At 41.4% G+C, this 23,617-nt stretch overlaps 1 protein-coding gene across 3 annotated transcripts in view; it reads right to left on the bottom strand.

The window, feature by feature from the left end:
- LOC109621282 (serine/threonine-protein kinase NLK) overlaps positions 1-23,023 on the bottom strand; it is a 197,328-nt gene extending 174,305 nt beyond the window's left edge. Inside the window, exons 1-2 of one of the 3 annotated variants that reach the window (XM_062852896.1) lie at positions 21,748-23,023; positions 13,683-14,730 (exon numbers count right to left, since the gene is read on the bottom strand). In XM_062852896.1, the coding sequence (XP_062708880.1) occupies positions 13,683-13,888 (206 nt within the window). In that variant the 5' untranslated portion in view covers positions 13,889-14,730; positions 21,748-23,023. The remainder of the gene's footprint in view (positions 1-13,682; positions 14,731-21,747) is intronic. The other 2 variants (XM_062852897.1, XM_062852898.1) reach the window with 2 other exon arrangements.
- Positions 23,024-23,617: the final 594 nt, after the last annotated feature.

Raw genomic sequence — 23,617 nt, 5'->3', positions numbered from 1 at the left:
ACCGGCCGGCGATGGGTTTCGGATACAAAGTGTAGTTCATTCGAAAGGATGCAAGGTGAACGGACCCAAATGGCGAGGGTATGTCCGGTAGAAGCTCTGTACCAACGTTCTAGTGTGACACTAGGTACCACATGTTGTACAGGGATAGTATGGAAACACCTAGCTACACAGCGACGACAAAAGTGTTTATCAAGCTGCGATGGGAAAATTAAGTTGCCAAAAGAACGTAAATGGTGGATAACGGGTTTGTAATGGGTGAGCAAATCATTTTCATGGTAAATTTGGTGAAGCAGGAATGTACGACAGCGGAACGGAGTATAGACAGCACAGCAGGAAGTCATAATAAATAGTCTTTATTTTATATTTTAAAATTAGGAAAGCACTTTATATAGTATACTCAAACTTTAGCACTTAACAGATTTCCAGTCAGTGCCTACTTAAGGAACTGTGGGCTGAAAGTCTCTATAATAAAGCTATAATAATAATAATACTTAAGGAGCATCCATAAATTACGTGGCATTCCATAGCCGATTTTGGACACCCTCGTAACATGTTTTTCCATACCTAACACATGGTACGTAGCAAAATCAGAGACTCCCCCTTACCCCTAAAATTCTACGTTATTTATAGGCGCTCCCTTATCAAAGTAAATCCAGATTATGTAACTGTTCATCCCTTCCTACTAACAAAAACTTCTTTCCATGGCAAACATGGAGATACAGAGGTGTTCTCTTATGTTACTTTCATGTACAATTAGTTCTAGAACCTCAGAGTGTCTACTGATAAGACAAAATAAAATTCCCTGAGTTTTCCAGGTTTTTCCAGGAAGGAGTTTTGAAAATTTATAATTTAAAAATAACCTCAAATGTTAGTTTAATTTATACATTTAAAAAACTCAAATTCTCAAAAAACAATTCTCAAAAATTAGTGAAAGCTTCTTCAAAAGTTAAAATGCGCAAATTGGCACCCTATAAACCCCACCAAATAACTGAATTCTTTTAAGTACCTTTTTCGCTAAACTCCTTCGAAAATAAAACAAAGATCGGTTATGGAACACATCTACATTTTTCCTAGAATTTTTTTGGATTTGAAAATTGATTGGACAATTTTATCGAAAAATCCAATCCATAATTCCACAGCTCACCTGACCGTTGAATTGCTATCACAGTTTTGAAAATGGACTGGATGTCTGTTATCTGTGCTGGTGGTATAGTATTGTTGAGATTAAGATGAAAATCCAATGGAAAATTGGAAATCACGATAGCATATCAACAATTAAAAAACTGATGATATTGATTGCATATTTTGGCTTTTCCAATAAATACTTCCAAAGAGATTTTTTCAATATAGGGTTTCTGAGAGTTGTTCTTGGAATTTCTAGTAGAGTCTTTCCCAAAATTTCTGCAGGAGTTTTTCACGGGATCTCTGTGGAGGCACCTCCCGGGATTATTTGGATTTTCAGAGGTCTTCCCAAGTTTCTCACTGGACTCCTCCCGGAGATCGTTCAGAATCTTATCCAAAGTTTCTTCATTTACTTCTCTAAGTGATTTTCCGGGATAGCTTACCAACAGTTTCTCTGAAAATTTTTGCGAGTTTTTTGCAGAAGTTCTGCCATGGATTTCTTCTAGAAAATATCCAAGCGAGATGTCACCGGAAGTTCCTCCCAGGATTTCTCGTAGAGGTTTTTAGGGTTACTCCTTGAATTTCCTTAATATTTCCTGCTGGGATTACCCCCAAATTTTTTTTCCGAGATAATCCATTTTTTCTTTGGATTTCTTTCAAACTACCTCTCGAGTTTTTCTAATAAATGTCAGAGAGGTTTCTCGCAAAATTTCACCTGGTTTCCTTCCGATATTCTCCAGGAATTTCTTACAAGAAGAAAAAAAAATCAGAGGAAAACTCCTGAAAAAGAAAACCAAGGGAAGCAAGGAAAGAACTCTATGACTAATAGCTTCTGATCCCTAAAGGCACTAAGAAAACTTAGGAGAAAGTCCAGGATAAAATCAGAAAAACTATGAGAAATATCCCAGGACCAACGCTGAAAAAAAGTCTTTTGAGAGAAGTACCGGGAGTTTCTCGTGAGAAATCTCAGGTGAAACTTAAGAAAACATCCCGCAAAAACCTTTATGAAATATTCCAGCTAAAACACATGTAGAATCCAAATCGAAAGCGAAACTCTAAAGAAAACTAATGGAAATTTCTTGAAAAAATTTCAGAAGAAACTTCGAAAGAAATCCCGGCAGGAGCCCCTGCAGAAAATTTGTGGAAAACTCGTTAAGAAATCCTTGCAGGAGCTATACACTGAAATAAATTTTGTTGTGGAAACTACCGACTCCATAGTAAAATTACTAACCGTACCTATGATTCTCAACCGACAACAATTTCCAGGTAATTTTACTAAAACACTGTCAACTTAACTAGCAGTGCAGTTAACATTACTAAAAATAATCTTAGTTTAACAAATGAGCATCGTATTTTTAACCACACTGTGTTGTAAAATGCGTGTGCAGGAAAAATTAACAATGTTTTGTTGTTGAGACGACTACGCTTTTAGTTGAATTTACTACAATGCATTGTAATTTCAAGCATATTTCAGTTACCTTAACAGATTTTGTTGTCGGTTGAGTAATTTTACTATGGAATGTACGGTTAGTAATTTTACTATGGAATCGGTAGTTTCCACAACAGAATTTATTTCAGTGTAGTAGAACTCCCATAAATAACTCTTGTAACAACTCTGGAAAAAATCCCGGGAAGATCTAAGTGAGAAGTTTCATGAGAAACACTGGAAGGAATCGCAAAAAATCTTCAAGAGGAATAACTCCGAGAGAAACTTTAGGACAAATTCTGTGAAACACCTGCGATATATCATGAGACTCTCGTGTAGATCTCGGAATTAATCATTGAAGAAATCACGCGATTTTTTTTACGAAACACAGCAAAAACTGAGAGCAATACCAAAAAAGCCTCTAAAAGAAATTAAATACCATAAAATACCGAGAAAAAATACATGGAAAAATGTGCAAAAAACTTCTGTTATAAATCCTAGGAGGCATTTCAGGAGGTATTTCTAAAATAGCTCCTAAAAGAAACCCTGACAGAATTTCTGGAAAAAGTTATTATTACGGAATTTTTGGGTTGATTTCAACTACCACATTTATACCAACAATGTAATAAACTCTGCGGACTTTACTTCAGAGTAGATCTACAAGTAGTAAAGTTCACTACTTAGTATTCATATATTATTTTTATCGGTGTAAAATTTCCCTGAGTATTCAAAATTTTCCCTGAGTATTCCAGGTTTTTCCCTGATGAATAAAATTCCCTGAGGATTCCCGGTTCTCCAGGTTTTTCCAGGTAGTAGACACCAAGGTTGTTAATCGATAAATTATCGTTATCGCCGATAAAGTTAACGTCTGTTATCGTTTATCGTCGATAACGATAACGTCTTCAGGCGGAAACGTCATCGGCGATGCAGTTAACTGTGGACATTATCGACTCGATAACGTCTCTGAAAAATTTTCTTCGTGATCTGACCCGTTGTTGATGCCGTCACTAGGGTAACTAGATTTATCGCAAAAGTATCGAAGGTACGTTGATCTTCGCGTTGATTCAACTGAGTTAACTGTCGATAATTTATCGGTTAACAACCTTGGTAGACACCCTTAGATAATCACAAAGTAGCAACATCGGATTATGTACGTTATCTGTGCTCAAAAGACATCTCCAAACTGCGTAGATTCTGAGTAGGAGAGGCGGAGTCGGGCAAAAATCTACGGTCCATACAAATTTCGAAATTTAATATGAGCAAATGACTACGAGAGATGAGAGGGGGAGGTTCGCAGATGGATTAAAATGAGTTTACGAAATTTATGGATAGTGCCAAACGATACAATAACAAACTAATGTCATCTTTTGATGTGGTGTGGGGATCACACGTTCGCTTTGTAAGCGGATGGTTACAGGTTCAACTCCCAGTCACGTCACCAGCAACTTTTAGTCAAGGCGATAGACACTGTCCCTCCTCTGAGAAAACACTTAATTACTTTCAGTCCTGACCCCTGAGCAACCGAATTGAAAGCCGAATTGATAGGTCTCTTTTTTATCTGTACACTTTAACCTTCACCAGGTCTGCTCCCTTTAAAAATATATGATATTACGAAACCATACGTCGAATTTTCAAGAGCACCAATTTTAAGGACCGAATGTCGGTTTGCGCCGAAAAATTAATCGTTTGGTCACCGATGAACTTTCCAGCGCAAACGGACATTTGGTTCTTCAGATTTATGCTCTTGAATATTCGAGTAAAATTGTAAATCTGGAAAAGGATTTACAGATTCCAAAAACGAATTCTAGACCGCCCGATAGGTAGGAGATTGTCCGCATCACGACGGTTTAAAACCGAACGGACTCAATATAGGGTGACGAAGGGTATTATCGGCAGGTTTGTTCTCTTCGTCATCGGGGGTTTTTGTGGGCCGAATGATCTGAAATTTGGGCATATAACTCAGCTTGGTTGGGAAGGATTTGAGGCCAACTCTGAGACCAACAGGTTTCATAAAACCCCTAATGACAAAGAGAACAAAACTGCCGAAAATACGTAAGTTCCCCTATACCAAAACTTCCAACTGACATTTTTGAGTTTAGCAAAGCCATCTTGACTAGGAAACCTTGACCGATTGGACCCTTGAAAAAGGTCCCATACGGACCGAAACGTCGGGAAGATTCATAAGGAGTGTATCGGAAAGTAGTTGAAAATGTTCAGGATGCTCTATCTCGAAGCTAAGTTGGTCTTTTCATTTCGGTTCTTCTATGAAATCTTCACAAAATAGTTAAGTTTAGAACAGCTTGAAAAAAAATGGAAAATGTTTAGTATTATTGAATATATGGTTAAATGAATACACCTCACAAAATAAAAATCTGCACAAAATGCAATTTTGTTCCGATTTTTCAACATTTCAAAAATCTCTAGCTAATAAAATTTGTACGATAAAAAATCTGGAAAATATTGATGCTTGTTAACAGTTATGTACACATAACATATCATTCAACACCGACTTTCAAAATTCATATTTTTGATAGAAAAATCTCCTATATCTACAAAATGGTCCACTCCAAAAAACGTCCAAAAAAATTAACAATTTTCGAACATTATCGAACTTTTTTCGCAATTTCAATTTTTTAGAAGGTGTGCAAAAATTTAAAAATATGCGTTTAGTAATCTAGGTTAAAAACCCAGTTAAAAGAACATTTTTGAAAATCCTTAAAGCCATTTATTTTTTCAAGGATTTATACAGTATCTCCAAAAATAAAATTACTTAAAAGTTGTATTAAACTATTTTTGAGGCTATCTTAAACATTTTCAACTACTTTACGATACACTCCTTAAACTAGTGTTTTCGATTCCTCCAAAAGCCTGCAAAGCCAATATTTCGAAGCAGAAGTGAAAATTTAACGGTGATGGAGAACAATTTGGCAAGCTGCTGTTTTGATGCATCTAATGAAGCATTGATTGGCAAAGGTAAGTCGAAATATCTGTAATGATTGGCTACTTTCCATCCGATGTGACGGGAATTAGCGCTTATGATGAAGCAAATTTTTAACCTATCTCTACATCGGCCCAAATTCATCCGGATGCTTGACATTTTTTTATGAAAAACGTTGGCATATAGGTAATAGAAGACACGAGAATACATAAAATAGATCATGAAAAGGCCACACCTTGCAAACGTATTTTTTGTACGAAGGCTCAATGATAAGAGCAAAATTCTTGAGTAGCGAGATTGTTGCTTTGGCTTTTTTTATTTTTCAATGTATTTTTCAAAAGTCATTTACAAGAACCGTTTCAGGAATTTCTTCCCGAAAAAGCTGTGCCTTCATTGACCTAGCAATGTGGGCCCAAGAGTAGATTCTACCCTTATTGGGGCTGTCCATAAACCACGTGGTCATTTTTTTGGGACTTTTCAACCCCCCCCCCCCACCCCCCCCCGCGTGGTCATTAGTCCATACAAAAATTTTTATTTGTCCATACAAAATGGTCATTGGCCGAACCCCCCCCCCATCATGACCACGTGGTTTATGGACAGCCCCTTATTGAGATGTAAAATAAAAAAATTCTCATGGACAGAATTAAAACGTTCTCCCGTGTCGCTTTAATTACAAACAATCGAGTCAGAATGCCCATTTAACTTCCCTCCCATACCCACTGATAACAGGCACAAGAAATCAATCCACGTGCTGACGAGATGTGCAACGCAATCAAAACAACAGTACACGCGGTTGCCTTGCGGTTCGATTGGGCCATGTTCTTTGTTCTGTTCGCACCACAGATGGAATCGTCACCGACACAAGACACACGTAGGTACGAACGGTCGTGCCTAATTGGGAGCGTGCTCAATTTGACGTCTTCGGCCACACCACTCAAATATAGGTCACAATCCTTTGTGTGGCACGGTGCAGTACATACATCTGTAAGGTGCCCGCATTCGGTAGCAATGACTGAGACAGTCTGGGAAACGGTCACCACTGAGGAAAGACGTTTGCTCGCAAAAGGCAATGACGACATCATACTTATGGGGAACGGTGGGTGAAATGGATAATTTCATACACTGTTCGAAAGATATCTTCGTAAACTTGCGCAGACGCAGAGGTATGTCAGTTTGCTGAGGGCAAGTGTACACTCTAAATATGTCTGTTAGTCCCAAGCATTTATCTCATTGGTTCCCTGTGTAGCTTATCTGGCGATAGTGGAGTAGCATCTGCGGAAGATCAATCAAGCTCAATCAATCAAGGCTCAATCCTTATTAAATTCTACAATCGGTTTTTCATTGTTCGGACCACTTCCACAAAAAAATATCATTATAACTCTATCAAAACAAAAGGAAAAAAAAATATCTGTTTGCTCATTCCATTCACTAATCTTTCTCCATTAAACCAGTTCAAGCATTGAAGATGGAATCTTGAGTATGAATCAATAGATTGGATGTCTGTTGGAAGCTGATTCCATATATTTATTACACGAACAAAAAAAGAATCACCGTAGTGTGATGAAAAATGCTGAGGAATTACATAGAGTCGTACACGATTGCTCCTGAAAGGTTGTATCTTGTCAGCCAAGTATATTCTTGGGCAGGATTTTTATACTAGAATAAGTCTCCCGGTTTTCAATCGAAACTTTCAACATATACATGACCCATTCATTTCACCCCTCGTGCCCCATCCATTCTCACCAACCGGGAAGAAGGACAGATGGGCGATGGGCAATGGAGGAAGCAAGAAATCGCGCACATGGGTTGACGAACGGCACTGAGACCGCCGACGAGAAACGGAGGAATGTAGTACTCTGTTGCGATTTCGTTGGTGTTATTGTTTGTTTGTTGTGATTTTTTTCATTTACCCTACAACTCGTATGTTTGCCTGCTGTTGCTGCTGCTTTGCTCAGTACCTAGTATGTAATGGGTAAGTTGATAAGTACCCGAGGTCGTGAGAAATTGGTGCTTTTATTGCTGATGACGACGCTTTTCCGACGCTCTCGCTCGCCGCGTCGTTGTGGGTGAAGTGAGCTGTTCTGCTACAACGTGTGTAACGAGACCTGCGCTTGCTGTTGTAACACGAGCAGCCGGGGGACTTCGTGTGTATTCGAAATTGGCGTCGCGTCGAAGCTGGTGACCTGGCCATCCATCATCATGTGTAATGTTTGTTTGAGGAAGTGGCATTTGGTGTTTCTTTGTTGTTTGGTGAAATGGGGTGCGCATTTTGCGAAACAGATGCCCGTGCGAATCAGTGATAATGGCGAGGTGTACTTGAACGTGCGTTGCATAGAAAGCGATGACTCAGCAATGAGAGGATGACGGACTTGATGTAGTAAAAGACATGATAAACATAGATCTTCGTTTCATGTGGCGTAAAACAACGTAAAACAATTCAAGACCAACATTTGAAAAGGGCGGAACCACCATTGCACGCCTCCGCTTCTTTCGTCCCTACTATGCGTATTAGTAGAGTCAATATACAGGCAAATTCTATTTTGAGAATGTTGCTTTCATTGCAGACTTTTTTATTTCAGGGATTTTCCCTGGATTTTCTCCCGGCATTCCTCCAGGGATTTCTTCCGACATTCCTTCAGGAATTCTTCCCAAGATTTCCTCAATAATTTTACCGGGTTTCCTTAAGAGATTTCTCCAGTATTCTGTCTAGGATTCCTCCAGGAATTCTTTCTGGTATTCTTTTAGGAATTTTTCTCTGGATTCCTTCAGGAAATTCTTCTGGGCTTCATGCAGGGATATTTTTGAGCACTCCATCAGGAATTGCTTCCGAGATTACTTCATTGATTACTCCTGGAATTCTTTTAGGAATTTCTTCCAGGATTGCTTCCAGGATCCATTCACGGATTGTTCCCGAGATTACATCAGGAATTAATCTAGGATCTCGGGAGAAAACCCGGGAATCCTTTAGGGATTTCTTCTGGAACCCCTTCAAGAATTAGTGATGTACCGAATATTCGGCCGGCCGAATATTCGGGCCGAATATCAGCTTATTTTCGATTTTGCCGAATATTCGTTTAGCCGAATATTAAATGTGTTATTCGGCCGAATATACCGAATAGGCCGAATAATGACTAAACATAGCAACAACACACTAAATCAAGAATTTAGTAAATTGTGAAGTGGATTTTCGAAGCATTTTATTTGCAAAAAAGTTACTTTTTCTGTGATGTTAAAACTTTTCTGAAGATGCTGGCTTTCAAATTCTACTTTCTTGAAAACAAAGATGCCCTTTATAATAACTTCACGAGATTTTTAATAAGAAAATCGGCCGAATATCTGACCGATTATTCGGCCGAATATACGGCCGAATATTCGTTTCGCCGAATAATAAAATTCGAATTATTCGGTATTCGGCCGAAGGCCGAATAGTACTATTCGGTACATCACTATCAAGAATTACTCCTAAGATTGCTTTATTGATGCCGCCAGGGATTTCTGCATTGATTTTTACTTGGATTCCTTCAGAGATTTATCTCGAGATTCATTTGGGCATTCTTTCAAAGATTTTCCCGGGTTTTTCCCAGGAATTCTAAAATTTCTTCATTGATTATTTCTGGGTTTCCTTTAAGAGTTTATCCCGGTATTCCTTTAAGATTTCTCCAAAGATTCTTTAAGTGTTTGCTTCAGAGACCTATCAGGGATTCTTACTAGGATACCTTTTTAAATTTCTTCGAGGACTTCGGGATTACTTTAGGATTTTTTCTTGGGATTCTTGCGAGATTACTTCAAGGTTTCATTCGGGGATTTCTTCAGAACATTTAAAAAGAAACTTTGTTTGAGATTAGTGGGAATCCTACAAGATTCTTTTAGGGATTCTTTCAAAATTCTTGCTTGGTTTTCTCCCAACGATTTCTTCATTCTCGGGATTCTTTCAATGATTTCTTCAGGAAACCTTTCGGGATTTTTTTTTATAGATTTTTTTAGAACTCCTTTCTATATTATTTTAGGGACTCCTCCGAGTCTTTCAGGGATTCTTTCATTTATTTCTCCCAAGATTCCTTTATGGATCTCTGCTGAAGTCCCCCTGAATGTTTCGAGGGATTCCTCCAAGCATTGCTTCCGTGAAACCTCTCGGGATTTTTGCTGGAGTTCCATCTTTTATTTCCCCTAGAATTCCTCCAGGATTCTACCTGGGTTTTCTCCCGAGATTTATTCCGGAACCCCTTCAGCAATTCCTTCCAAGGTTGATTCCGCCCAGAAATTCTGCATTGATTTCCACCAGGAATCCTATAAAGTTTTTTCTGGAGATTCATTCGGGCATTCTTTCTTGGATTCTTCCCGGGATTTCTATCAAGGATTTAAGATTCCTTCATTGATTTTTGCGGGGTTCATTCTGGCATACCTTCAGATATTTCCTCCGTTCCCGAGATTTTTCAAGGGATTTCTCCTGAATAGTTTCTGGGATTCCTTCAGTAATTTCACTCGCAATTCTTTCATTGTTTCTTTCTAGGTTTTCTTAAAGAATCTATCCCGGTATTCGATTGTGGGTTTAGTTATAATACACATAAATAAAAACAAAAAAAAAATCTGGTATTCCTTTAAGTTTCTCTTCAAAATTCAGGAAAAATAATTATTTTAGGGACCCTTCAGGGATTTCTTCAAAATTCTTCCTGGGTTTTCTCCCGGGATTCCTTCAGGGACTTTTCCCTCTTCTTGAATTTCCTCGGGGATTCTTTCAGAAATTTCTTCATTGGGTTCTCCACGGAATTCCTTCAGTGATTCCTTTCGAGATTCTCTTAGGGATGCTTTAAAGGATTCCTCCGGGATATCTTTAAGAATTTCTCCCGGGATTTCTAAACTGATTCCTCCATTATTTTTCCCAAAGTTTCCTTTGGAGATACCTCCTGGGATTACTTATGGCATTCTTTTAGCTATTCCTCCCAAAATTCACTTGGAGATTCCATCAAAGATTGCTTTAGAGATTTCTCCATCGATTTCTTCAATGAATTTTCCCGGATTTGCTTTAGGATTTTCTCCTAGGATTCTTTCAGATATTTATCCAGGAGTCCTCCTGATTTCTCCAGAAATCCCGATGGGATTCCTCTCAGGATTCTTTTTAGATATCTCCTGGGATTCCTTCCAGGATTCTTGAGATTCTCCAGGGATGTCTTGAGGATTCTTTTTAGGATTGCTGCCGAGTTTCCTTTAGGGGATCTCTGCTGGGATCCCTCCAGAATTCTTTGAGAGATTCCACAAGGGAAAGCTTCAGGGAATCGTCTCTGGATTCTTTCTGGACTTCCTTCCTCGATTTCTTTCCGAATTCCCCCAGGGATTTCTTTCACGATTCCTTCAGAGAATTCTCCTGGATTTTTTTTAAATTGTGGGCTTTATGGCCGAGCGATTAGCGGTGTCAGCCGTTTAGGTGTCTCGTAAGCCTCGGAGTGTGGGTTCAATACCCGCTCCAGTCGGGGAAAACTTTTCGTCGAAACATTCATTCCGAAACGTGTTTAGGAATTAGCTCCGAGATTTTTCCAGCAATTCCTTGTAGGATTCCTCCAGAAATTTCTTTTGGGATTACCCCAGCAATGCTTCCTAGGTTTTTTTTTCAGGCATTCTTCCTGTGGTTTCTTCAGTAGTTTATTCCAGGATTCCTCTAGGAGTTCCTTCTGTAATTTCTCAGGGAGCTCCATTCGATATTCTTCTTGGAACTTCTTTAGAACCCTCTACAATTCTTCCAGGATTCCTTCTGAGATTCTTCCTGGGACTCTAAGGGATTCCTTTTGGTATTTTGGAGTTTTCCAGGAATTATTTCCAAGATTCCTTCCGGGAATCTTTACAAGATTCCATCAGGAATTTTGCCGAAATGTCTCGGAAGTTTATTTTATGGATTTCCAGAAGGCTTGAAAAAAAAGGAATGCAGGAAGGAACTCCTTGATTAATACCATAGAGAATGCCTAATAAACTCCTGAGGAATTCCGTAATACTTTCTTGGAGGATTTCCTTCCTATGAACATCTGAAAGAATTTTAGAATGAATATCCGAAAGAATTCCAAAAGATTTGCCGCAAGTCCTGAGGGAACTGCAAAAATTTCAGAAAGGACTCCTGAATCAATCAAGATTTCATTTCTCGCGCTTAGTATCATACGGGCGTATCTACAATGATCGATTTCTCTTCATCGATTTTCTCTTTGATTAATAACTTGGACGGCAAATCATTTTCGATTGTTTTTGTTGTTTTAGATGCTAGTCCTAGTTGCTATTCACCGAAACACACCGAGAGATCATTCGAATATTGGTTGTACTTCCCGGAATAATCCGAAGAGAAAATCGACGAAGAGAAATCGATCATTGTAGATACGCCTGTATGATACTAAAAGCGAGATTTCATTTATTTAGTTACCATCAAATTCATGATAATACTGAATCAACAATTTGCCGCCATAATACTCGATTTGCAGCTGCAGCTCTCCAACGTCGGTCACGCCCAACACTCGCCAGATCACGCTCCACCTGGTCCGCCCATCGTGCTCTCTGCGCTCCACGCCTTCTTGTACCAACCGGATGGTTAGCAAACTTTGCAGGGTTGTTGTCCGGCATTCTTGCAACATGCCCTACCCACCGTATCCTTCCGGCTTTGGCCACCTTCTGGATGCTGGGTTCGCCGTAAAGTGCAGCGAGCTCTTGGTTCATCCTTCTCCGCCACACACCGTTTTCCTGCACACCGCCGAAGATCGTCCTTAACACGCGTCGCTCGAAAACTCCGAGTGCTTGCAGGTCCTCCTCGAGCATCGTCCATGTCTCGTGCCCGTAGAGAACCACCGGTCTTATTAACGTCTTGTACATGGAACATTTGGTGCGGGGGTGAATCTTTTTTGACCGCAGATTCTTCTGGAGCCCATAGTAGGCACAACTTCCACTGATGATGCGCCTTCGTATTTCACGGCTCACGTTATTGTCATCTAGCAATAATATCCATGTCACCGCAAAACAGACAAATTGGCCGGATTTTGTGAAGATCGTACCCCGGCTGTTGAGCCCAGCTCGTCGCATAACACCTTCCAGGGCTATGTTGAATAGTAGGTAGGAAAGTCCATCACCTTGTCGTAGTCCCCGTCGAAATTCGAATGAACTGGATAGTTCACTCGAAATCTTTACGCTGTTCTGCACACCGTCCATCGTTATTCTTATCAGTCTGGTAAGCTTCCCGGGAAAGCTGTTCTCGTACATGATTTTCCATAGCTCTGTGCGGTCGATACTGTCGTATGCCGCTTTGAAGTCGATGAACAGGTGGTGCGTTGGGACCTGGTATTCACAGCATTTCCGAAGGATTTGCCGGACGGTGAAGATCTGGTCCGTTGTCGACCGGCCGTCGATGAAACCGGCTTGGTAACTTCCCACGAACTCATTTACTTTGGGTGAAAGACGACGGAAGATGATCTGGGATAGCACTTTGTAAGCGGTATTCAAAATGGTGATCGCTCGAAAGTTCTCACACATTAACTTGTCGCCTTCCTTGTGGATGGGACAGATTATCCCTTCCTTCCACTCCTCCGGTAGCTGTTCGGTTTCCCAGATTGAATCTATCAAGAATAACTCTATTAGATAGATGGAAGAATCCTGGTTCGTGGAAAACATTCGGAATCAATTTCAAAAGAAAATCCTAGAAAGCATTCCCATAGGAATGCCCGGAGGAGATCTCGAAAGCACCTTGTAAAAAGCTCTTTGAGAATTCTCGGAAGAAGGTCTTGGAGCAATCCCGGAAGGCGTTCCTGGAAGAGTCCTGAAGAAGAACTTCGTAAATAGTTTTTGAAGAAATCCGTGACTAGATTTGCTTTAGAAACTTTCCAAGTAATCGGTATAGGAACTTCTGAAAAAGTCTTATTCTGAATTTCTTAAAGTTTGTCTGAGAAAATTCATGTGGAGAAAATCGTGATGAATTGCCAGGATTTCCTGGAGCAATTATTGTAGAAATTGCTGGATTGATTCCTTAGGCGATTTCTGATGGAACGCCTGCAGTAATCTGAAAATTTCGTCAAATGAATAATTTATACTATCTGTAAAGATTAATTTCAACTGTTTTCTATATTTTTGTGAAAGAAATATTATAACTTCTATTCCTGCTCGCCCAGATATTATCACGAAGGGTTTTAGGTAAACTTGTTTTGAAAATAGAGAAATCGAATACATATCACTCACCATACGACTCCGAAGGCTCCGTAACCGATCGGGCGATCGGGCTGCACGTCCTGCGGCACGGCCGGCGGTTGATAGTAGGGTGCGGCCGCCGCCAGGATCGCTCCCTGTGGTCCGGCCGCCCCAGCTGCTCCACCTTGTACCAGCGACATCGAGACGCTCATGGAAACACCACGTGCTTGCCTGGTCGGACCGCCGACTGCCGCCATTCACACAACACGCTAGCGATATCTCAGTTGCTGCTTGACATGGACCACCGGAATTCCGAATTCCAAACTTCGATTTGAATCCCACTCACGCGCACAGAACGAGAACAGAACAGAACAGAAAAAAACACAAACAATTCACGAAGACGATGATTACAGAAAATGCACTTGAAACAGATACTCGAATCACAAGCTTCCCGCGCACTCTTCGGTGGACTCTTTCTTCTTTCTTCTTCGTTGAGCAAAAGCTGCGTGTCACTTGGAAAACACAGGAACACCGCAACGACGAACTACCACAAACCGCGTCCACCGCCGCTTTCGTTACACAATTGATACAATTAAATAATTACACTACTGAACTGGCAATCGCGGGACCACACGTCGAAGGTTAGGGCGGGGGGATTCAACAAGAGAGAGAGAAGGTCGGAGGTCGTCAGCAGATCTTGCTTGCATGCATGCACGCCGCATACGCAGTCAAGACGTAAATTGCTCTGAAGTCGACTCGCAGTGAGCGGTTAGCTCATCACACTGGCTGCTGGTGCTGCTGTTGCTTGCCGGCTGCACTCGCACTAGTTAAGCGTAAGGTAGGTAAGGAACGCTGGTGCTTCCTTGATTCCACTAAATTCTTCTTCGGCGGATGGATGTTTCCGGGTTTTTTGCAGGTTTGGTGCAAAGAAGGTTCGTGGTTTTGCAGATGGATATACTCGGGATTTTCGAGTAGTTCCTGCAGATGGCTGTTTTATGGTGGTAGGTGATACTTAAAACGTGTAAGTGAAAGAGAATTTAGGCGACAGGAGTTTTGATGGAAATTGTACGGGATCGATTGTCCTTGGAGAAGTAGGATTCTGAAAAGAAACAACGAAAAAGTAAACGTTAGTTACGTTGGCGATGAGTGAATAGATCAGCAGAAAAGGGAAAGTAATTTCGGAATCAGAAACTGATTCACATTAAGACAATGCCCATCAATGCGCGAGTAAACCCAAATTGGCAACCCCCATCATAACGGAAAACCCCATCAAGCGTTGCTTATTCGGTTCGTAAATTACAAACTACCTTCCCGGTGAATAGTGGGTTTATATATTTGGTAACCCAACCCAACCGTTGCTATCACCTTATTTTTGATTTGCCAGTGACGCTGCTTCGGTTTTAATTACAAGGAGCTTCTAGTGTGTACCCACATTATCAAGTTTAGGAACACTTCCAACTTCAGGAATTTCTTCAAAGATTCCTCCAGGATTATTCAGGAATTATTGAAGGAATTTCAACAGCGGTTCATCCAGCAAATTCTTTTGAAGTCTCTTCATGGTTTCTTTCAAAAGCTCCGTCAGGTTTTCTCCTGGAGTTCATTCATAAATTCCTCCACAAAATTCATCAGGAATTCTTCCAGGAATTCCTGCTGCTGAGATCAGGCTAAGGCCGGGGTGGCGTCTGCTGTACATAGTAGCCGTCTCCATTCCACTCGGCCCATGACTGTTTGTCTCCAGTTCCGCACTCTGCGTAGGGTCGGGTCCGCAGATCGTCCTCCACTTGGTCGACCCACCTAACTCGCTGCGCTCCACGTCTTCTTGTACCGGTCGGATGACTCTCGAGAACCATTTTAGTCGGGTTGCTATCCGACATCCTGATGACGTGACCCGCCCACCGTAGCCTCCCGATTTTCGCGGTATGGACGATGGTTGGTTCTCTCAGCAGCTGACGCAGCTCGTGGTTCATTCGCCTTCTCCAAGTCCCGTCTTCCATCTGCACTCCGCCGTAGATGGTACGCAACACCTTCCGTTCGAAAACTCCAAGGGCGCGTTGGTCCTCTGCACGTAGGGTCCATGTTTCGTGCCCATAGAGGACGACCGGTCTAATCAACGTTTTGTAGATAGTTAACTTCATGTTAAGGCGAACTTTATTCGATCGTAGAGTTCTGCGGAGTCCAAAGTAAGCACGATTTCCTGCCACAATGCGCCTCTGAATTTCTCTGCTGGTGTCGTTGTCGGCGGTCACCAGTGAGCCCAAGTACACGAATTCCTCAACCGCCTCGATTTCATCACCGTCGATATAAATTCGGGGTGGCGGGCGCGGTGATTCCTTTGCCGGTGAGCCCTTTGCCATCATGTACTTTGTCTTCGACACATCAATGACTAATTCGATTCGCCTGGCTTCACTCTTTAGTCGGATGTACGTTTCCACCATCGTCTCAAATATACGAGCAATAATATCAATATCATCAGCGAAACCAAGCAGCTGAACGGGCTTCGTGAAAATCGTCCCACTCGTGTTTATCCCCGCTCTCCTAATTACACCCTCTAAAGCAATGTGGAACAGCAAGCACGAAAGACCATCACCTTGCCGTAACCGTCTGCGAGATTCGAAGGGACTCGAGAGTGTCCCTGATATTCGAACTACGCACATCACTCGATCCATCGTCGCCTTGATCAATCGTATCAGTTTATCCGGGAATCCGTATTCGTGCATAATCTGCCATAGCTGTTCTCGATCGATTGTATCATACACCGTTTTGAAATCGATGAACAAGTGATGTGTGGGCACGTTGTATTCGAGGCATTTCTGCTACACCTGGCGGATGGCGAACATCTGGTCCGTTGTAGCGTGTTCACCCATAAATCCAGCCTGATATTGCCCCACGAACTCTCTTGCAATCGGTGATAGACGGCGGCATAAAATTTGAGAAGGTACATTATAGGAAGCGCTCAGTAGTGTGATCGCGCGAAAGTTCCCGCAATCCAACTTGTCGTCCTTTTTGTAGATGGGACACACGATACCTTCCATCAATTCCTCCGGTAATACTTCCTCCTCTCAAATCTTGGTAATGACAACGTACTGCTCTCACCAGTACTTCTCCACCGTATTTTAGAAGCTCGCTTGGTAGTTGTTCTGCTCCAGCGGCTTTGTTGTTTTTCAACCGGCCAACCTCCTCCTCAATCTCTTGGAGGTCAGGAGCCGGAAGTCTTTTGTCCTGTGCACATACTCCTAGATCTGTTACCACGCCACCTTCGGTACTTGCAACGTCGCCATTGAGGTGCTCATCGTAATGCTGCCGCCACCTCTCGACCACCTCACGCTCGCTCGTGAGAATATTCCCGTGATCATCTCGACACATGTCGGCTTGTGGCACAAAGCCTCTGCCGAGCGGTTCAGCTTCTCGTAGAATTTTCGTGTGTCCTTAGCACAATACAGCTCTTCCATCGCTTTGCGATCTCGTTCTCCCTACTGGCGCTTTTTCATCCGGAAGACTGAGTTCTGCCTGTTCCGCGCCTGTCTGTAACGTGCCTAATTTGCTCTCGTACGATGTTGCAGCATTTTCGCTCATGCTGCATTCTTCTCGTTTTTCAACTGTTCACATTCGCCGTCGTACCAGTCGTTTCTGTGATTCGGAGTCCGAAGCCTAGTGCTGTAGCCATCTTCAAGTGTAGCTGCGCCAAGCTGCTCTTCCGTTGGTAGGGCCACTGCTAACTGCTGCGCGTAGTCTTGAGCCACTTCTTCGTTACGCAGCTGCTCGATGTTGATCCGCGGCGTTCGACGCGTGGTGATAACTGTCGAAACTTTGGAGCGCATGCATACAGCGACTAAGTAGTGATCAGAATCTATATTCGCCCTGAAGTATGTGCGGACATTGGTTATATCCGAGAAGAATTTACCGTCGATTAGAACGTGGTCGATTTGGTTTTCTGTTTGATGGCCGGGTGATCTCAAGGTGGCTTTATGGATATTTTTGCGGGGGAAGAAGGTGCTTCGGACTACCATACCACGGGAGGCTGCAAAGTTTACGCATCGCTGGCCGTTATCATTTGATACGGCGTGCAGGCTGTCTCACCCAATTACCGGTCTGTACACTACATTTCCTCCTTTCCTACCTGCGCGTTCATGTCGCCGACAACGATTTCCACATCACGCGGCGAGCAGCCATCGTATGTTTGCTCTAACTGCACGTAGAACGCTTCTTTCTCGTCATCGGGTCTCCCTTCGTGTGGGCAGTGGACGTTGATGATGCTGTAGTTGAAGAAACGGCCCTTAACTGTCAACATGTATGTACATCCTTGCGTTGATCGGCTGCCACCCGATCACACCTTGTCGCATCTTGCCCAACACTATAAATCCTGTTCCCAGTTCATTGGTGGTGCCACAGCTTTGGTAGAAGGTAGCCGCTCGATGCCCGCTTTTCCACACTTTCTGTCCAGTCCAACAAAGTTCCTGCAACGCCACGATGTCGAAGTTGCGGGGATGTAGTTCGTCGTAGATTATCCTGTCACATCCTGCGAAACCTAGTGACTTGCAATTCCATGTTCCAAGTTTCCAATCGTAGTCCTTATTTCGTCGCGTGGGTCTTTGCCGACTGTATCGAGTCGTATTTTCTCCTATGTTATTCGCAATGGGGATTTTTACGGGTGGCTTATTGGGCCTACGCCAACACTCTTGTCTCGCCGGAGGGCCATCGTGCCAGTTCTGTTTAACGTCCCAACCTAGGTCCCAACCAACAATGGGACGACCACGCTGATGGGGCTACCACCTTGGATCTAGCTGGGCGTGGTGCAGTGTTTTTTACTCAGCTGCTGGATGCCAGAACAGACGCTGTTTGAGCCGCACCTCCTTGGTGAACAGACGCTCTGGTCGTACCTCCTCAATCTAGCTGAAGTCAGAAGGACAACAGTGCCCCGTACCAGCTAAGCACACAACTCTTAGCTGTAGGTCTTTGTCATGCTTCCACGGGGTACTTGTGAGGACCAGAGCTATTTTGGACGCTCTCCTTATCGACTCACCGTTTTGCAGCCTTCCCAGGAATTCCATCAGGGGTTTATTCAGGAAATTTTGCAGGGATTCTTCGGTGTATTTCTAGAGCAATTAATTCGGGAATTTATTCAGGGATTCATTCGGAAATTTCTTAAGACATTCCTCTAGCAGTTTAATAGGAATTTTTCCTGTCCTGATTGTCCGTGTCTTTTAATATTATTCATTCAGAAAGTTCATCTTAGTTTCCTCCAAGAATTTCTCTAGACATTCCCTTAGAGATTTTACATGGAATTCTTTGAAGAATTCCGCTTGCTTGGAGTTTCTTGAAGAAATCTTTCAGGGATTTCTTCAAGCAATCTTTAATTGACTCTTAGGTGGATCCTCCTAGAATTCCTTCAGAAATTTCTTCTGAAATTACAGGATGGATTTCTTAAGGTGTTCGTTTTAAAATTCTTTCTGGAACTTCCTCAGGAATTTATCTTGCTATTCCTTCAAGGATTTTTCCAGGAGTTCCTTTGAGCAAAATTTGAAATTGAAACCCGTTCCTCGTAGATTCTGCAAAACAAACGATATCTCTAATAAGAAAATATTCACAATACGACTAGTACTTCGAATTTCATATTCTTCTCACGAACACTACTGTGGAAGTTTCAGAAATAAGGACTGTTCAATTTATAAAACGGACAACTTGCTTGTGCGAGATCTTTTTTATTTTTCAATCAAATCATTACCAGTTTTTTGCATAACTTTCTATAGCTATTCTCAATTGTAGGAAAAATATAACATTGAGCAAAATGTTCTTTATTGTGTAACTGTAGCGGTTTTCGTAAAACTTCAATAAAAACCCATTTCTCAAAATTCGACATATTTTTCCACATACTAAACATGCATAAAGCCTGTATCCGCAATAATCGGGACACAGAAATATGGCTGTAACTCTGCAATAGATACAATAAAATTGCTCAAATTTTGCCCGGTAATATCTTAAGATGTGTTCATTTCACCTGCAAAATTTCATGTAAATCGGTGAAGTACCTATTGTTGTAGCAATGAAACAGTAGAACGCGAGCAATTGAATTTTGTACAGCCCCTGGTTTAGCTTGTCAGCGCTGTAACTTTTGAATTTGATAAAGAAAATGACTGAAATTTTGAACACAAACCTCTCAATCTACTTTACTTACACAGGCAAAATTTCAAAAAAATCGATGCATTATCAACAATTTTATAGTCGGAACATATATTGGAACTGACCGTGATTTTAGCCCTTCAGACAACAATTAGTGAGCACCCCTTATTGTTTCGATTGTACTATTGAAAGTACTATATCAATAATCATCAAATTTAGCAGGCATAATATACACATAATCAACTATCTTCTGTAAAAATTTATTGAAAATTGGCAGACAAATTCAAAAGTTATGAATAGGCAAACATCGCACATAAAAAACATGAAACATTTTCACTAACACTATCCCCTATCAACACCAGTAACTTTCAATCCAATTGATAAAAGTTGATGAAATTTTGCAAGAAAGTGTCTCTATAAGTATCATAACTGCTAACGAAGGTTCATAATTATTCTCACACAGCTTTAAATGGTAGCGGAAAAGAACCATCTAGTATGCGAATGAAAATTTGTGATTATTGTACAAAATCTTAAAAACGTCGTCTGATTGTTTCTCATCCACAGTTAAAAGTAATGCATCGATTTTTATGAAATTTTGCACAAATAATAAACATACATCAAAGAGTTCTCAGTTAATTTATGGCCATTTTTTATTGATTCAGTACAGAGTTACTGCCGTACTTTTGTGTCCCGATTATTGCGGATACAGGCTTTATTTACATGAAGTTTTTATTGTATTGGAATCTTATACTATTCTACTAAAGGTAAAGCCCAATAGTTGGTTAGTAATAATGCACCAAGCCAGCCTTCAGCTTGGTAAAGTGATTTGCCTTGTTTACAAAGAAATTATAAAAAAAAATATTTATTTAAGTCCTGTGATGCAATAGCATAACGGATTCGGCTAAAAATTTGTCCAGAGCAGTAGAATATTGTTTTCTGAATGATGCTGAAGAAAAAAATACTTTTATTGCATTCTTCATAAAAAAAAATTCCATAAAGATGGTCATTGTAAAAAATTGCATTCTTTTTGCTCCATTAATGCAAATTTTCGACTCTAGCGAACCATGTTATTATTTATTTTCAACAAAGTTGATCCTATGTTATTATACACCTTATTTAATAACAATCGGATGAAAAATTTTTATTTCCAACATCAATGTTATGTAAAATTTGCATTAGGCTGCATTGTTATTTGGAAGAACTTTCAAAGAACGAAACTGTTTTGATTACTGTGCCTGTAATGGCTCACAGTAACCAAACCAGCAATGCTATTAAGAAGCAGTTTTCTGCATTTGAAACCACATCATTCCTACTTTCGACTGGATGCAAAAAAAAATGTTTATTGAATATTTTCATGTCCTTTTTGCTTTACAATTAAATTTTAATCAAAAAATCGAATCTCACTTGAGACTTCAATATTTCAACAACTAGTTTTCCAATTGAGTTTAAACTTCACCAGAATGTTTATTACTCATACTGCTGCAGCATGGCACATACTTATCTGATATAAAAAAGGTAAACCATATGTGAACAGTAATTTTATATATATTTTCAATTTTCAGGAATCGTAAAATCCTCCTCATTTAACACCTTGCCGATTTTCTATGAATTAAAACTATTTTTATTCGATTCAAAAATCATTACTATAATGTAAAATGATGTACTGAACAACGATGCAAGGGTGGTTAAATTTGAAGTACGCGTCTTCTTCTTATAGCCTTGTAAAGTTGTCCGTTTTATAAATTGAACAGTCCTTAATTACACGAGTTGATTTATAGCACACATAACAAAGGGAATCTCGTCTTATCTGTATTCTACGTATTCAAGATTGCCAAGCAAAACAAAAACATACAATCGTTCCCAGGAACACGGTGAAGCAAAACTCTGACGATGCAAAGACGTAATAGTTTTACATTTCGACTCCACTTCCTGATCAATCACGGAGAACGAACCAAGAGAACCCGTCGAACGCAAGGGTAAAAATAGCCAGCAAACTTACCGAAACTGGGTAGCAAACTCCGTTTTCCGTCCGCCGAAAACAAAACTGTTCCGTCGTTCCCTGCAGAAGCTACAACCGATGGCCGATGACGGCGATGATGGTGATGATGGGGAGGTTGCAAAACTTCAGCCAAGCAGCAACCTTGCAAATCAGACACAGCCGAAAGGGCCAGAAAGAAGCAGCAGCGAGTCTCACTCCGGATCTGATTTTGCGAGCAGTTCTCCAGCGGCCGCAGGATTCCTCCACCGGAACGGTGTTCACCACCAAACACTACACCAAAATCCACACCCGGTTGTCCCGGAATCCACGCAACAAACCCGGAAAACCCGACCTCCAAACCGAAAGAAATTCGCACCAAAACCTTGTGGCCTCTGGCACACCACAATATCGCTCGCGTTCTTCCTTCTTACAACACACGCACTTGTGCCTTGCTCTCTGGCTGGCTCCGCTGATGATGGGGGGCCACTTTGTGTAGCACACAAGCGAAGCACTTTATTTGACAGCTCTCTGGTTGTTTACACCCCGTTTATGCTTCTGACTTTGGCATTAGATCTCACGCACACCAATGCAGCGCTTCTAGCAGCTTGCTGCTTCCCACCGATAATCGCATCAATGGCCTTTGTGATCACCTTGCAAAGCAGCTGCTGCTGCTGCTGCCGCCGCTGTAACACACACCCACACTAGCACACAGCCGCGATTTTAGGGGAACGATCAAACTCGGGAACTCGCTGGGGAGAACACACCGAGGATGATGGAAACGGAAAAAAAACGACGACGGCGGCAGCGAAGGAAAATGGAAGTCCACAAACACTTGATATTCTTTTGCTGATGGGTTATTTCCTCACACGATGCACTATTCAATCTTTTCTACAAAATTTCACCTTGAGAGGCTTTTCTTCTCACTGATGCTTTTCCCTTTGTTGGATTTTGCTTTTACAACAATAAATACAGACGCGACTTTTTTCAGTATTCTTGATTGATTTCGTTTCGCAGCAGTTTACACAACTTTCCTTGATTTCTAATCAAAAAACAAAATCACAAAAATTAGTTCGTTCCAAGCACAGAAAAGAGATGTTCTTCGTCAGGATGCAAAGGAGCCAAACGAACGATGATGCACGCACAACAGGCAGCAGCACACTCCTCTACTGAACCTGAACAACTGACTAAACTTGACGAACGGGCAAACGCAGAGCCGCACGGACGCGTCCAAACTCAACCAAATTTACTCGGAGACTGATTTTGTCTCCTGTTTCTGCTTCTAGAACCCGACTCGAACCTCGACTCGAACTGACCGAAACTACTGAACACGAACGAAATGAGTGACCGAACGAGAAAAAGCGACCCTTCTTGCTTCGAACGAAATCGAAGCACAAACACACGCGGAAGCGCACCAAGGCATCAAGCAAGCCAGCATAAAAATGCGCAGGGGAAAAAGTTCTATGCTCATCAGCCAGCCGCAGCCGCCGTCGCGAGAGTGCCGTTGGTTATGCTGCTGGTTCGTTGTGTGTGTGAGCTGTCCGCGGTGGTTGGCGACGGAGTGTAGCGGTAATTTTTGTATTTAGTTCTGTCATTCATAAATTCGCACGCACACACGCAACATTTAAAATACGGATGGAAGATCAACCATATATTTTGCAGTGGGGGCAACGCACAGTGAGCAAACTTAACATAATATTAATAACATAATGTTTATTGCTCGGTTTATTGTTTATTAGGATTGAAACTATTGTTTTTATCAAGTTTTTATTATTTGATAGGGTATCGGGATGCTTCGTTGGCATAGTCTCCTCGTTTGGCCTATCTTAACGTTAACCAAAAACTCGAACAAACACGCATAACTGGAGATCGGGAAAGCTATGCGCCAAACAAC

This window comes from Aedes albopictus, chromosome 2 (genome assembly GCF_035046485.1).
Source record: "Aedes albopictus strain Foshan chromosome 2, AalbF5, whole genome shotgun sequence".
In the NCBI taxonomy this organism is placed as follows: domain Eukaryota; kingdom Metazoa; phylum Arthropoda; class Insecta; order Diptera; family Culicidae; genus Aedes; species Aedes albopictus.
The sequence above is the reverse complement of the archived record's forward strand: the minus strand, read 5'-3'. Positions and strand labels throughout refer to the sequence as shown.